This window comes from Harpia harpyja, chromosome 23 (assembly GCF_026419915.1).
Source record: "Harpia harpyja isolate bHarHar1 chromosome 23, bHarHar1 primary haplotype, whole genome shotgun sequence".
Lineage (NCBI taxonomy): Eukaryota > Metazoa > Chordata > Aves > Accipitriformes > Accipitridae > Harpia > Harpia harpyja.
This window is the reverse complement of record NC_068962.1, coordinates 2,485,054-2,499,002: the sequence shown is the minus strand read 5'-3', so window position 1 is coordinate 2,499,002 and position 13,949 is coordinate 2,485,054. Positions and strand designations below refer to the sequence as shown.

General features: G+C 39.0%; 1 protein-coding gene across 3 annotated transcripts; it reads right to left on the bottom strand.

The window, feature by feature from the left end:
• Positions 1-670: 670 nt before the first annotated feature.
• On the bottom strand, positions 671-13,890 carry DEPDC4 (DEP domain containing 4). Of its 3 annotated transcripts, none has more exons than XM_052774691.1 (9): positions 13,783-13,890; positions 12,399-12,825; positions 11,685-11,836; positions 10,957-11,143; positions 8,407-8,633; positions 6,537-6,679; positions 6,193-6,318; positions 4,683-4,761; positions 671-2,246 (listed from the first exon to the last, which is right to left on the bottom strand). In XM_052774691.1, exons 1-9 carry the CDS (start codon positions 13,886-13,888, stop codon positions 2,029-2,031), a joined length of 1,665 nt encoding a protein of 554 aa, XP_052630651.1. In that variant the 5' UTR covers positions 13,889-13,890; the 3' UTR covers positions 671-2,028. The 3 variants fall into 3 exon arrangements, with proteins under 3 accessions (XP_052630651.1, XP_052630653.1, XP_052630652.1); XM_052774693.1 differs by lacking the exon at positions 671-2,246 and adding an exon at positions 2,445-4,346; XM_052774692.1 differs by lacking the exon at positions 671-2,246 and adding an exon at positions 2,445-3,996.
• Positions 13,891-13,949: the final 59 nt, after the last annotated feature.

Sequence of the window (13,949 nt, the reverse complement as noted above, 5' to 3'; positions counted from 1 at the left end):
ATTACCATGTTATCACCCCTCCCTGTTACCAGGTTCAATATTTTGAGTAAGATTCAGTAAAGGGACTGAAGAGAGAGAGAGAGAGAGAGAGAGAGAAGGAAAAAAAAAAAACCAAACCAACCAAACTAAAATCCCCTTCTCGCACTACTCAACACTAGAAGCACTTAATCAGGAAATACTTTCCTGTTCACAATTCTCAATAACCTACTTCTGTACATGCTCCCTGCTCCCTTTTCTGTGAGAATGACCAAAACTCCCACACAGGGCTAGAAAAAGAATATGTGGCCCTGTAGTCTAGTAATTAGGGCATTCACCTCTGAAAGGTGAAACTTGGGCTTTTTTCCACCTCCAGAGATTATTTATTTTACATTGGACAGTCACTGTTAAATAACAAGTGCATAAACAGGGACACATGGACAGAGATTTCAACTACATTCCCTGACTTCTAGGGCCAGGTCATTTAAATAAGGCTGCTTGAAACATGCAAGCTAACACAACCTATTACCTGTACACATAGCTGGTTATATCTAACAGTGGTAACCATTTCAATTTAAAAGAAAAGAAAACAGCACTTGCTTTTCAGAAAGCTTTGGTATCCTGGTAACTTGACCACATGTTTGAAGAGCCATTGAGGATGTAGATACCTAAAGCAGCATATCGCAATAAAAAGTCATGGTCATAGTGGAGCTAGTCTAGCAAAGGGGCCACGAAAACGATAAGGAATTGGAGCATCTGTCATACAAGGAAGAGGCCGAGATGTGATTGTTCAGCCTTGAGAAGAGACGGCTCAGGGCAGGGAATAAAGACGACTGAGCCAGACACCTCTCAGTGGTGCCCAGTGAAAGGGCAGGAGGCAATGGGCACAAACTGAAATGCAAGAAGTTCTACTTAAAAGTAAGGTGGGTGGCTTTTTTGGTGTTTTTGTTTTGGTTTTAAATACTGTCAGGCTGGTCAAACTGTGGACCAGACTCACCTGAGAGGTTGTGGCATTTCCGTCCTTGGAGATATTCTAAACTCAACCGGAAAAGCCCCGGAGCAGCCTGCTCTAATTGACTCCACTTTGAGCTGGGTGGTGTGACTAGACCAGAGGTCCCTTCCAATCTCAGTTCTGTTTCTGTGTCCAATACATGACCAAATGTCTGTCATGAGGATGGAAGTAGTAATTTAACCCCTATAACATTATACTGCATATTTATTTAATGATTTGAATCAGCATTTCCTTGTCAATTTACAGTTAACCATCAACGTGTCAAGACAGGACAACATGATTTCTAGCTTTGCCCTATGAATCCAGAAATGCTATCAAAGTATTTATGACAAATAACTGGACACTATCAAAGTATCCTCATGTTAAAATAAATTGCTTACACCAAGAGATCTAAAACAATATTATTACTCCTCAAGTTTTCTCAAAATGTAATTTTTTACTTACTTTTGCATAACTGCCAGATTAGCAGCAGCTCAGTCTGCCAGAGTGGGGAAGGAGCAACAGGCTATAATTACTGACTGCAAGCACACACAGCTCCCCTGCCTAATGAATCTTGCCTGCCACAGAGTCAAAACCCACTGACCAGCTCCTAACATTTTTGGCACACTTTGTACACTTTTACAATACTCACAGGAGTCAATCTATGGTTTAAGACTAGTTTACAGTTTGATTATGAACTACAGATAGAAAAGATTAAAAACGTTACTGATTATCAGCCCAAGCGTGGCTCTGAATGTAGACTTAGGTCAGCTAGAAAGCCATGGGATCATGGGACGGAAGGAAAAAAGTACCAAACCTTGAACTCAAAGCAGCACAAGCAGTGCGCCATTATTACTAATTTAGAAGTAATTAAGTACATTTTGCTTAAAAGAGTCATTAATTAGAATTAATGCTTTTGAGCAGCATAGTAATTTTGATAGTTGTAGTGTCCTGTTACTGAATATGTAAGGACATAAGAAGAACATGGTTTATATAATGAGCAATTTTCATATGCATCCCCTCCTTTTTACCAAAAAGAAAAAAAAAGGCTGTATTGATGTCTAACCATTTAGAGTACAAAATTCACATGTAGTTTTACAACCACTACAATAGATCAGAGAATGGTATTTTCGGAATTCTTTAATTAATTTCTTCTTCTGCTTCAAAGGAATAGTGGGGTCATTGTCCATCCCTTGAACCAATGCAAGAAGATACTGATTTGTTTGTTGTTTTTGATCTTCATATTCTTTAGTTGTCACGCGCTGACAGAAGGTGAAGCCTTTGTAAGAAATCAGAGGTTCAGTTTAAGTTCAATGCATCATATAAGAGCCAGATTAAAAAATATGATCAGAAACATAGGTATATTGATATTCCAGTTCAGATGTAATTGCAATTCTCTACAAACAATGTGAGTCGTATAGCCCTCCACAGAGCGTGGACAAACATCTAAACATCAACTGCAAAAAAAAAACCCCAAACCTGAAAAGCAGTGTTAAAATTGCAATATCACAGATGATTTTATATTGCAAACACAAAACACACCTGCAAGACGAAGAGCCAACACCGTTCTTGCAAACAGAAGCCATAACAAAGAATGCTACATGACAAGAATGGCACCTTGCAGTTGTCATGATCCAGTGATTCCCTGTGAGTGAATCAGATCCATAGCAAGGCCCAGTACGTAATGCAAGTGAATAAATACTTCGAAGAAACAGTTGCCTCTGAATTCAGGAATACAATTCAGGAACTTCTAGGTGACTAGACAGCCCAGCATGGTTTGGTCACCAGAAGGAGAGATGATGGAACAGGCAGCAGTTCAGGGTGAGAGCAGAGCAAGAGCTGGTGCCCGAGAGATACACAACTTAAGCACTACTTAGATGTAAAAGTGTTGTGAAACTACGCAGTAGAGTATTGCCCTGCAAGGATTCAAGCCCCATCATTGGACGGTGACTTCTGGCCAGAGGAAAGACTGGCATTCAGCTACTCCACATACATGTTAGTGAGCAAGTTGGTTGAACAAATGTCAATTGCCTAAAGGGGAAAAAATTCTTACTATTCCTTCTGTACAAACACCATTTTCTTAAGGCTTCACATAGAGAGTGGTAATAACCTGAGCAGCCAGATCTTTCATGTGGACCTGTCCTTCCTTCTTTTACAATGAGTCTGTCAAACACCAAATGTGAAATACTTTTTATGGTTTAGTAGAGTCAGATCAAGAAAACATAGCTCTTCCAAAAGGGAAAGCTTAACAACTTCTGGCAAGGAGATTAACTCTTAAACTTCAGGGTGGATCCTTCAGTCCAGTGGTTTCAAGTAGCTTGCTAGATTAAAACCAACCCCAGAGTTCCCTCAGTGTTTTTAGGAATGTTTACTTCCAGCAGACCTAATGATTACCTTCCTGCAATAGACAGACCCCTTTTCTGGGGTCTCCCAGCCTTCCCTCCTGCTCCCACCTGAACTTCAGAAGTTCACCAGCTAAGAACGCTCTGTAGCTCTAAGGAAACATTTTCATCCTGTCTCCTCCATGAGAAAAGGGAAAATGACACCAGAATATGAGGCACACAGGAAAACAGGAATATGCGATGCTGGAGAGCTTACAATCAGATCAAACTACCTATTTTCAACAAGTAGATGGAATCTATATGCATTTAGAGATTGAAACTCCAAAACTTAGTAGGGAGAGTATAGTATGAGGTACTTCAGTTGTCTGTTCAGTGTGCTGAGGGCAATCACACCGTCTCCAAGAATACTGTAGACAGGCAACTCCTTCCTCTGTTGCTCAGCTCTGTATTCTTTGGCTACACAATATGCAATACTCAGAACACTGAGCTGGAAGCAATTTGGACACATTCCAGAACCCAGTACAGATGGTAAAAGATTCTGTACCAAAACTACTTCTCAGAGAGCTGATCTATTAAATATAGTATTGAACAGTACAATAACTTACAGTATTATTCAATTCCCTTATTGCTTCTCTTCAATGTTTAAGCACATAATGCACTGGCAATACAGAAGTCTAAAGGAAGAAACTAAAGAGTCAGAGAGAAATTAAATTATTTAAGCCAGTCCTTTTAATCGCAGTGCTGAAAGACATTTTTGGCAGCAAGGCCAGATGGAATGTTAGCTTGTAAAAGAAATGAGCTGGAAAACTCTAATCCCACATACACACCAAGTGTCAAATGCTTTCCTTTTAGGCTACACTACCCTTCTGTAAGTCTTAAGCTCTTAATAAACTTCATGCTTACCTGGAAAAGGAAGAGAGTTCTTCAAAACACTAAACAATCAAGGTCTGTGTTCAAGACATCTATTAGAACCTCAAACTACTGAGTTCTATGAGAATTTTTAGATGTCTTGTGGCAGAAATATAAGAATGCTGTTCCTAAATACAAAAAATCACATCAAATTCACAAGCCAAATTATAAGCAAGTTACTTCAGGGAGCACATTTTGCATTAACTTCTCCAGAAGTAATTCTATAGTAAAAAAAAATTTGTAATGTGTTCAAACTAGACAATAATAGACACTTTGTTCTTTAATATTCAGAGGTCATTTTTTTGCTTATAGCAGATAATTATTTGGTGAATTAGCCACTTGTTGCTTTAATGCTTCACTTTTAATAAAGGAAAAGAACATAGTCTGTGCAAAGTTATAGTCAACTGATGATAAATTGATTTTTATAGAAAGGTTTACATAAAAATGTGTATCACATCATCTACCTGAATCAATATCTGGATCTTGTCCTTCTAGCAAACTCTGAAGTCTTCTACTAGTTAGTTCCAGAAGAGTTAAAGGAGTCTGAAAACACAATCGGGAAAGAAAAAAGTTACAAAAACAATACTTCTGTATTTTGAGAATCTAAAGATTTTAGATGATCAATTTAAAAAAAAAAAAAAAAATCACATAATTACCTGCAAAAGAATCTATGCCTACATTTATTTAGGTACCCATTCAAAACGTCTCAAAAAATTGCACTAACACACATATACTGATATTTATTCCTGATATTTCTAGCCAAAGAAATAGGAGGCAAGATGTTCTAGATGTTGTTTTCCACTGAACTACGGCAAAAACTGTAGTGTAGACCTTGAACTGATTTCAGCATATATAATACAAAAGGCTCTCAACTGCAGTTGTGAAAGAGTGAGCCACCATCCACTCTGCAGTCACTGCTATGAGGCAGCAGGCACTTGATTTGTCAGATCTGGCTCCATCTCCAGTCATGAATCAAAGGCCTAACCCTCATGTCAGAACTCTTAATAACCAAAAAAAAGTATTTTGTTTTGGGTGTATATTAACACATACAAAACTCACAGTAACCACACTACCGCACTGGAGCTAATTAAAAAAATAAAAATCTCCAATCTCTCTTTAGTTGAGGTCAGAAGTGGAAATTAATGTGTTGTATAAGAACTAAAAATAGTACTTTACTGAAACAAAATCAATGTTTCTGTGATGCTTATTTGTAACTGGACAATAAGTGTCCAGAGCATTTTACAGCTATCTTACAACAGCTGAGATAACTAATTCATCTTCATCTAGTTTAGTGTTTTAACGAGGAATTTTATAGTTGAGGGAAACAGTAGCAAAGCATCACAACTATAACGCACTGGTTGAATTCAGAAAGTCAATATCGGGTCTGGGAAGGTTGCATCTCACATGTGTGACAATATGATGGAATGTAAATAAAGGAGACTGTAAAATATATCTGAATGTTTACATAACTGATCAACTTAAATAGAAAGGCCATTTCATTTTGTGGTTCATTTATTTTCTTTAATTTAGAAGTTAATGTTTCAAAGTACCAAAAAGGAACTCTTCAGAGTTGTCAAAGCTGTATGCCGGGGCACCATAGCATGCCATCTAATATATCACTCAGAGTATGTCAGCTGATTTCTAAAGGAGAAGGACAAAGCAGCCTAAAAATTTAGCAGACAGCCAACAGAAACAATGTGCCAAAAGGGCTCTATAAAAATTTAATACTTCAAGTATTTTCTCAGCACAAATGATGCAAATAAAGGGAAAGGGTATTATAGGTAAAGGATTGCAAAGCTCTCAAAAAGCTGTCCTCCATAGTCTGAAATAGATTCTCACCCTACTTGACTGTACCATTAAACTGTAACAGGTGGAATATTAAACTCTGCTCCTCAGACCTCTCATCTCCAAAAAGGCACTTCATGGCATTTAACATTTAAAATGACAAAGCCAATAAGGCAAGGAAAATGCTACCTTGAAGAGCTCAGAGTGATTGTCCATCAGAAACTGAGTCAGCAGTTCTGCCTGTGGTTTTGACAATGTCTTATTTTGCAAGATGAACTTTGTGCAAGTCTTGATGATCACAGATCTGTTATCAAACTGGAGAAGAACAACCCAGATCTGGCATTAGATTTACTTGCAATGTGTCAGCAAATACTAAGTATAACAGGATGCTATCGGTGGGAAGAACACCTTGATATTTGTTTTAAAACAAATCACATTGGAAGGCAGTAAACAATACTTCTAACTAGAAAAAAACCAGTCAGTCTTACTACATGAAAGTGCTATTTCCCACACTAAACAAAACAGATACTTACTTGTTTTTGTAATTTGTAGCCCTCAGATTCAGATGCAATTGCTATGAATGCCAGGAGTCTGTGTAGTTCTTCTCGGATATTTGGTGCTAATAATTTTAAATAAAGTTGTGATGCCTCTAGAGCTTGATCTGTATTTCCTTTTTCTGCAATGGAGTAAAACAGTGCATGCAGTGCAACTGTTCATTTTCAGAGTCAAGAACACATATTTAAATTCCAGTATTAATCCCATTTTTTGGGGGGGTTTCCCTCCAAACAAAGCAGGTTATCTCAGTGACTTCTAAAACCTTTTGTCAAGACTCAATACAGCATTTAATCAGTATAAGCTTAAAACCTTTGTCCCATAGCTAGTCAGGGAACAGACATACTTGGACAATATATACAGGACATTACTAAGTTCTGTGTACAATGTGCAAACACTGAAGTGATGTTTGCACTGTTTGTGTTTACACATCTTTGTATTATATTCCAGGATTCATCTCAAAGTAATTAATGAGCTGAACAATTCTAACTTTCTCATTGCTTTGAGGTTTTGTTTGGGTTTTTTTGTGTTGGTTGGTGTCCTGTCCATGTCATCATCATCCCTCCCCCCCCTTTTTAAGCCATTAGGTTTTAAGTTTCTCAAGGAAACGTGATAAATTGGAAATAACCTCCTATAAAAACCCCTTTAGATGATAATTCTAGTTATCTTCACTTTGAAAGTGAGGAACTATCAAAAAGCCAAGTAACTTTAAGGCAAGAGCAAGATGAGGGCAGATATGGGAATAGAATCTACGTATGATTTGCTGACCTCTGCCCTATTACTGGGACAAAGGTTATATTTTACAATAAATAACCCAGGACTTTCAGGGGTGTACCACAAGCCATTTGAAACCATCTTTGATTAATAAGAACACCAAAAGAGCAAGTAAGTGACCCTTTTCCAAAAGAAGCACAGACAAAAAAAAGCAGGAAAGAGAATTGCCAAAGGACGGGTAAAAGTGTAGCTATGAAGACAGGAAGTTAAATCATTTCTAGAGAAAAGTTTAAGAGTTCCTCTGATCTATGATTAAAGCTTTACTGAGTTACTTTAAAAGACTGTAGGGGAAAAAAAAAAGAAAAAGTTTCAATGTAGAAAGGTTCAGTAAACCCCATGGACTAGTTTGACCAACTGCATTCATCTGTAACATAAGTACTCTAGATCTGTTTACTTTAAAGCAACGAGCACAGCAACATGTTTGCCTTCACAACAGATCTGTATTATCAGCCATCTTAAATCAAACTGTTTAACAACTGAGGAAAACAGTTATACCCATATATACATTGATAACAAAATGAAGTCATACTTCAGCTAACTGCAGCATTTCTCAAATTAATTTTCAAAATGTTTTAAATATGTAAATGTTCATAGCTAGTTTGAGCCCTCTCTTGCACTAGGGTCAGAACAACAGCACTTTATCAAAGTAAGGTGAGCTGCACTGGATTCTACTGGAAACTTATTATTAGAATCCAAGTTGTTAGGCACTGAAGACCATAATCTATTCCATAGCACTGAGAGGGAAAAATGGTTGTAGAATAGTTAAGCATAATCTCCTAAGAGTGATCTAGTATGAACTAGAACACAGCTGAGGACCCAAGAACACAGACTAATATATTCAATATTTTCAAAATTCAGCTGGACCCAGCCCTAAGCAACTTAATCTAACTTTGAAATTTGTACATGCCTTGAGCAAAGGTTCTGACTAGCAACCTCGAGCATTTCCCTCCAACCTATAAATTAAAGTGCATCTGCAATAGTGTTGCAAATGGTGTTATAATTCAGTCAATTAATGCTTAGTAAGTTACATCCTTTATACAGTTTTCACTTGTATTTTTTATTCCAGGTTGCTCTTACCTATAAGTTCTATAATTCCTGAATGAATATCGAGATCTTGAGTGGCAAGAAGGGAGTCCTTCTTTTGACTATAATACTTTATTATAATGTCAAAAAGAATCTTCTTGTATGTATTCAGACTGCTGGGTTTGTTAGGGCTTTGAGGTAACTGCTGACTAACCATCACTATGAATTGGTCTGGGAAATACTCCAAGCATTCAATTGCAGCATAGAGCCATTTGTCAAGCCTGTAGAAGGAAAAGTTAGTTTTAGTGTTTACTTTAAAATGCTCTGCCTATTCTTATTTAATCCTTTAAAGAAAATTACACAGAAATAACCATGCAGGTATAGTCACATATTTGAACCACAGCATTAAACTTGTTGCTTATTAAGCAGTTTATGTAACTTATTTCACTATAGCAGTTCAAGGACCCGCTCAAAAGAAGCGACTTCCATGGTTTTCCTATGCTACAGGCAATACACCTGAGGTATGCCCAGATCAAAACAAGCTGCAATCATGCCAGACTGTCACTGACCCCAGGACACTTGCCTGATTCAGCTACTATTTAAAACCAAACACCACCCCACTATTACTCCAACACACACAATGAAAACCCACCAGGGCTAACCAGGGTGAAAAAGCAAGGGACTGGATCTTTACAGAAAAGACACAAGACAATTAGTTTGAAAACAGAGAACAATAAAAGTAGTTTAAAACCCAGAATACTGTGGAAGCAGTTTATTATATGACCTACCATAAACACAAGAGTTTTCTTAAGCATTTGTTGCCTGTATGAATCAACTAGGGAGAGAAAATGCAAGGAGAACCTAAAATTCAGGTAGACAACTCACTGTTCAAAGAGGCTGGAAGGTCAGAGGAAAAAGTCACTAACTCAACCATTTTGTACAGAAGAAATCTAAAATTATAGAAATGTCGGGGGCAGAGGGAGAATTACTTTTATTTGATGCTCTGGATATAAAATAATTTGAACTGAATCAATAACATGTGAGGAGATGCAGTTATTACTTAGGATCCACAGAATGTTATTTTAATCATGGAGAGCAGAAAAAGAGATTTTGAACTTGCTGCTGGACAGCTAGATAAACATGAACTTTTGTTAGAACTGCTGCAGCCAACAAGGATTGTATAAGTCTTGGATGCGTAAATGGGGTAATACAGTAAAGTAGAAACAGGATCATGACCTTCCTTTAGTTATGATCCCATGAGCAGTGCAATCACTGCAAGCAGGATTTGATTACAGTTTTTAAGGGCCTGCATGGAGAGCAGGTATTTGATTATTTCAAGCGTAACATGACACTACTTGAAAACTGAAGACAGAAAATTTGAGATATAAATTATGCTTACTCCCCCACCTTCATATTGGGGGCAATTAATCCTCCAAATTCTTGTAATACTGCTGGCTGTTCTTCATACCTGAAATTTTCCCATTTCTCAAGCATGCTGTAAGCCACACCTAAGTAATATACTGTCTACAAAGACATTACTCCAGCCCCCCACTTAATTGTAGAATAAAGTAATGAAGCAAGCGTTTAATTTTCTAAACACTCATCTGATATATTAGCAAAGACGCAAATGTTAGAGACAATTAACACAGAATAATAGAGTAAGAACCACATATAAGATATTTAAGAGACATAAACCCACCAATCACCCAAGAATCAAGCAGAACAGGAGTATAAAGCTCAAAAGAAGCAGTGTTCATTAAGCCATTTTGGGAGGAAAAACCCATGGAGTTCAGATGCTATCCAGCAATAAACCTACTTTGGAACCAGGAGTTTCATTATCTTATGTAAAACTCTAAACCTATGTAGAAATATTCATATTTTCTCCCTAAAGCAAGAAGACATAAAAACTGTAAGAAAGTCTCTTTAGGTACACAGATTGACCTCAAATCTCACAAACAGATAAAAACGGTATTGATTTGACAGAAATAAGCATTACTATGACATACACACAGGAGGAGACATGCCTTGACATATTCATTAAAAGTACATGCTAAGATAGAGATCAGCCAAAGCGCAATCAACAGGAACACTACAAAAATAAGAGAACATTTAAAGAAAAGAGCACTGACGACATACAGCCACTTTCATTTTTATATTCTCATGATATAAGCATTCTTCAGTGCTACAGCTTAGCTTCTCCTTTTCTGTTGCTAACAATAGATGCCTTATTGACTTTCTATCTTCACAGCACCACCACCAGGACTGTGACAAACAAACAAAGTCTCAGAATAAATTTTTTCAGGTTCTAGTATCTGTTATAGAGACCTAAGAGTGAAGCGTCTGGTCTAGAAACTAGGAGTGGTTTTGACACTTGAGGTTAAAGTTTTAATGTATACTTAAAATCCTCAAATGTCCAGTCCCAAGCATATAATTTTTGTGAATTCCCTTACCACTTCTGAGAAGAAGCCAACAAAGGAAAGCACATTAACGCCACCCCCATCTGCAAGTATAATGATGTCTATTTTGTTCACTTAACACAAATGTTTGGTCAAGAGTAAAATAAAGTGTTTACTAACAAATACATTTCACAGATGTGTAACTTACTCAGGCAAGTTTAAGCTACACGTAACCTCTCTGTCCAGGAAAGTATTTGAGATAATCAGGTCTTCTTCTTTGCCAAAACAGTCTAGTTTTGTCTTCACTGAAGACACCAAGATATCTTCTAGAAGTGGAACATCAATCAACTGCAGCAATCGTAGCAGAGTTTGCTGTTTCCAGACGTCTTCTATTACTGATACCGTAAACAAACAAAAAAACCCACCCTCAGAAATAAGATCTTACGTAAAATACTAACCTTTGTTTTTACTCACTCAAGAATGTTTTAAGAGTTCAAAGAAAACAAGGTAACAGCAGGGGAAGAAGGGATCAAAATAGGAATGCTAAGAAAGAAGGCTTTAAAGAGAACATCTCTCTCCATCATATTAGAATTAGTAATAACCTACTCTAATTAGTAATACGTACAAGCAAAGACAAGTGAAGAGTAAAGGAACCATATAGTACAGAAGTACTTAATCTTAAAACCTATTTCCTTCTGAAGTGGTATTTGCATAAATAGAATAGCACCATCCTGCAAAAACTTAAATCCTGTTTTGTTTCCTTCAGTTTACTCACTATGAGCATTTACCCATTTAGCACTCATTTTGCTATTTTGTCATTAGTGACATGTTAAATTTAGGACTCCGAGGGGCAGTGTTTAACAGAAATGAGGTACTCACTCCAAGTAGACACAGTGAAGAACGATCAAGTTTTAAAAAGAAAAATTCAATCCTCACCTCTTTTTGAAAGCAGATGAGTCAGTTCATTAACCATGATCTTTGGAGGTAAAGACGCATGAACATTTATTGATCGAAGGAGCTCCTCTACCCTCTTTTTATCAGCTGCTTCTAATGCTAAGGGGTTTGAACGTGTTGTTTCACACTTCGTTCTGCTCAGGGGGGGGAAAATAATAAGTTAGATGTATAACAAATACAATCAGAACACATTTATCTCTGCCACTTCCCAAACTGCTGTTAAATCGGGACTTTAGGGCTTCTTTGTATCTGGGGTCTATCCTGCTGCTAGAAAACCAATTATCCGCATCTGCTTTGTGGAAAGGGCAAGGATATTGATTCCAAATACTGTTTATTGGTTCCATTTCTTTTACCAGCTGCCAGCTAGTAGTTCATTCATGTTAATTCTCAGATTTCAGCACAATTGGTTGCAAAACAAAATGATTCCTAAGCTTATGCTACTGTGCCAGGCTCTATTCTAAATAACAAAGGGAAGATCAAAGCAGTTTAACATTACCAAGAAATATTAGGTAGCACTTGCTATTTAGGCATAACGTTTCTCAAAACTGGCACATAGTTTCAAAAGCCCCCAATACCTGGGCTAGACAGACATAACTTCATCTGCAGATAACCCACCTTAACTTAAAAAAAAAAAAAAAAAAAAAAAAAGAAAAAAAGAAGAAAAAAAAGAAATCAAAATAGTTCAGAGTAACCCACTTGGAACGTCTTTTTGTCTTCTGTTTGCAGATTTGCTCAGGAGACAAGCTCTCATTGTCTTCATTCTTTCTTGGAAGAAAAGGAGTAAGACTGCTATTTACAAATTTATAGAGACTAGTGTTTGTGTCTTCAAACTCTGTTTCTTTCTCATTCTTGAATAAGTAAAGCTTTGCTCCAACTGGCTCAAACACCTTGTGATCCATCAACACTTGGCATACACGGACTCCCTTCAGCCGAGAAATATCATTGCAGCTTAGGTACATGCTTTGCATAAGATGGCTCAGTACCACGTCAACAGCATTTGAGCCGGTGAAACAGTTTTTGTATGTTTTCAGATGCTGTCTACGCCTTTTGATTTCCACCTGACTGTGAAGAGCATGAATAATACTATTCCACAGCCGAGTTGCTTGAAAAGGACCATCACAATCTGCAAAATATTTATGTGAAAGTTTTACAGATGTTTATAAAGCTTTAACATTTTAAAAAATACTTTACTCTGTGAAATTTGGTTTTTGTATGTATTTATTGAAAACCTCTCCAGAAATCGGCTTAATTTTACAAAGACAGAGAAAGATAATGCATCATGAATCAGTCCTCCTTGCAAGCTGACTCCCACCCACTAGGATAGAGTCAACAGAAGGGAACAAAGACACTAAACACAGGCGAGGAAGGGGTTTTTGTTACTGTTATTACCACACATACTGCACGTACGTTCACATCCACATTAATTCATTACAGAATCACAGAACGACCGAGGCTCGCAGGGACCTCTGGGGTCCACCTGGTCCAACCCCCCCTGCTCAAGCAGGGCTGCCCAGGACCGTGTCCGGACAGCTTTTGAGTGTCTCCAAAGGTGGAGCGTCCACCCCCCCCCCCCCCCCGGGCGCTCCTGAGGAGAGCCTGCCTCCGTCCTCTTTGCCTTCAGGTACTCCCAGACAGTGATAAGACCCCCCCGACCCTTCTCTTCTCCCACCTGAGCAGTCCCAGCTCGCTCAGCCTCACCTAGGGGACACGTTCCTCCGTGCCCCCCCGGTTCCTCCTCCACACACCGCCCTCAGCTCAGCCACAAACCGGCACTTGCCGTAGGCGAGACCCGCCTGCCCCGCGACCTTTACGCTCCCAACACCGACACACAGCTCCAGGCCCAGCCCCGGCAGCCGTGCGTGTCCTCCCCCCCCCCCCTTCACCACAACGTCCCCCCGCAGGCGGCTCCGTCTCCCCTCAGCACGGCTGGCGCCTTCCCGCCGGCGGCCCCTCAGACCCTGCTCCGCTCCCCCCGCTGAGGCGCGGAGCCGCCGCCACAGACCCTCCGGAATAAAAAAAAAAAAAAAAAAATAAAACAACCCGCGGTAGCGGAGAGACGGGAACGACTCCCTTCCCTCACCTCGCCGCCTCCCCCGCCGCGGCTCTAGCTCGCTCTGACTCCGGAGCCTCCTGAAGCGCGGAGTCAAATAAACCGCCATCGCGGCGGCCGCTGGCGGAAGGCGCATCACTTCCCGCCCTCCGCCGCCTCCCCCGGCCGCCGCCCCGCCGGGGCGGAAGTGAGGCGCT

Bases quoted from the DNA above. Each gene is read 5' to 3' on its own strand.
- DEPDC4 (XM_052774691.1), bottom strand. From the start codon at position 13,888: ATGCGCCTTCCGCCAGCGGCCGCCGCGATGGCGGTTTATTTGACTCCG. The intron at 12,826-13,782 runs GTGAGGGAAGGG...AATATTTTGCAG, and splicing joins GCGGCGGGGGAGGCGGCGAG to ATTGTGATGGTCCTTTTCAA. The intron at 2,247-4,682 runs GTAGATGATGTG...TTTCTTACAAAG, and splicing joins AGATCCAGATATTGATTCAG to GCTTCACCTTCTGTCAGCGC.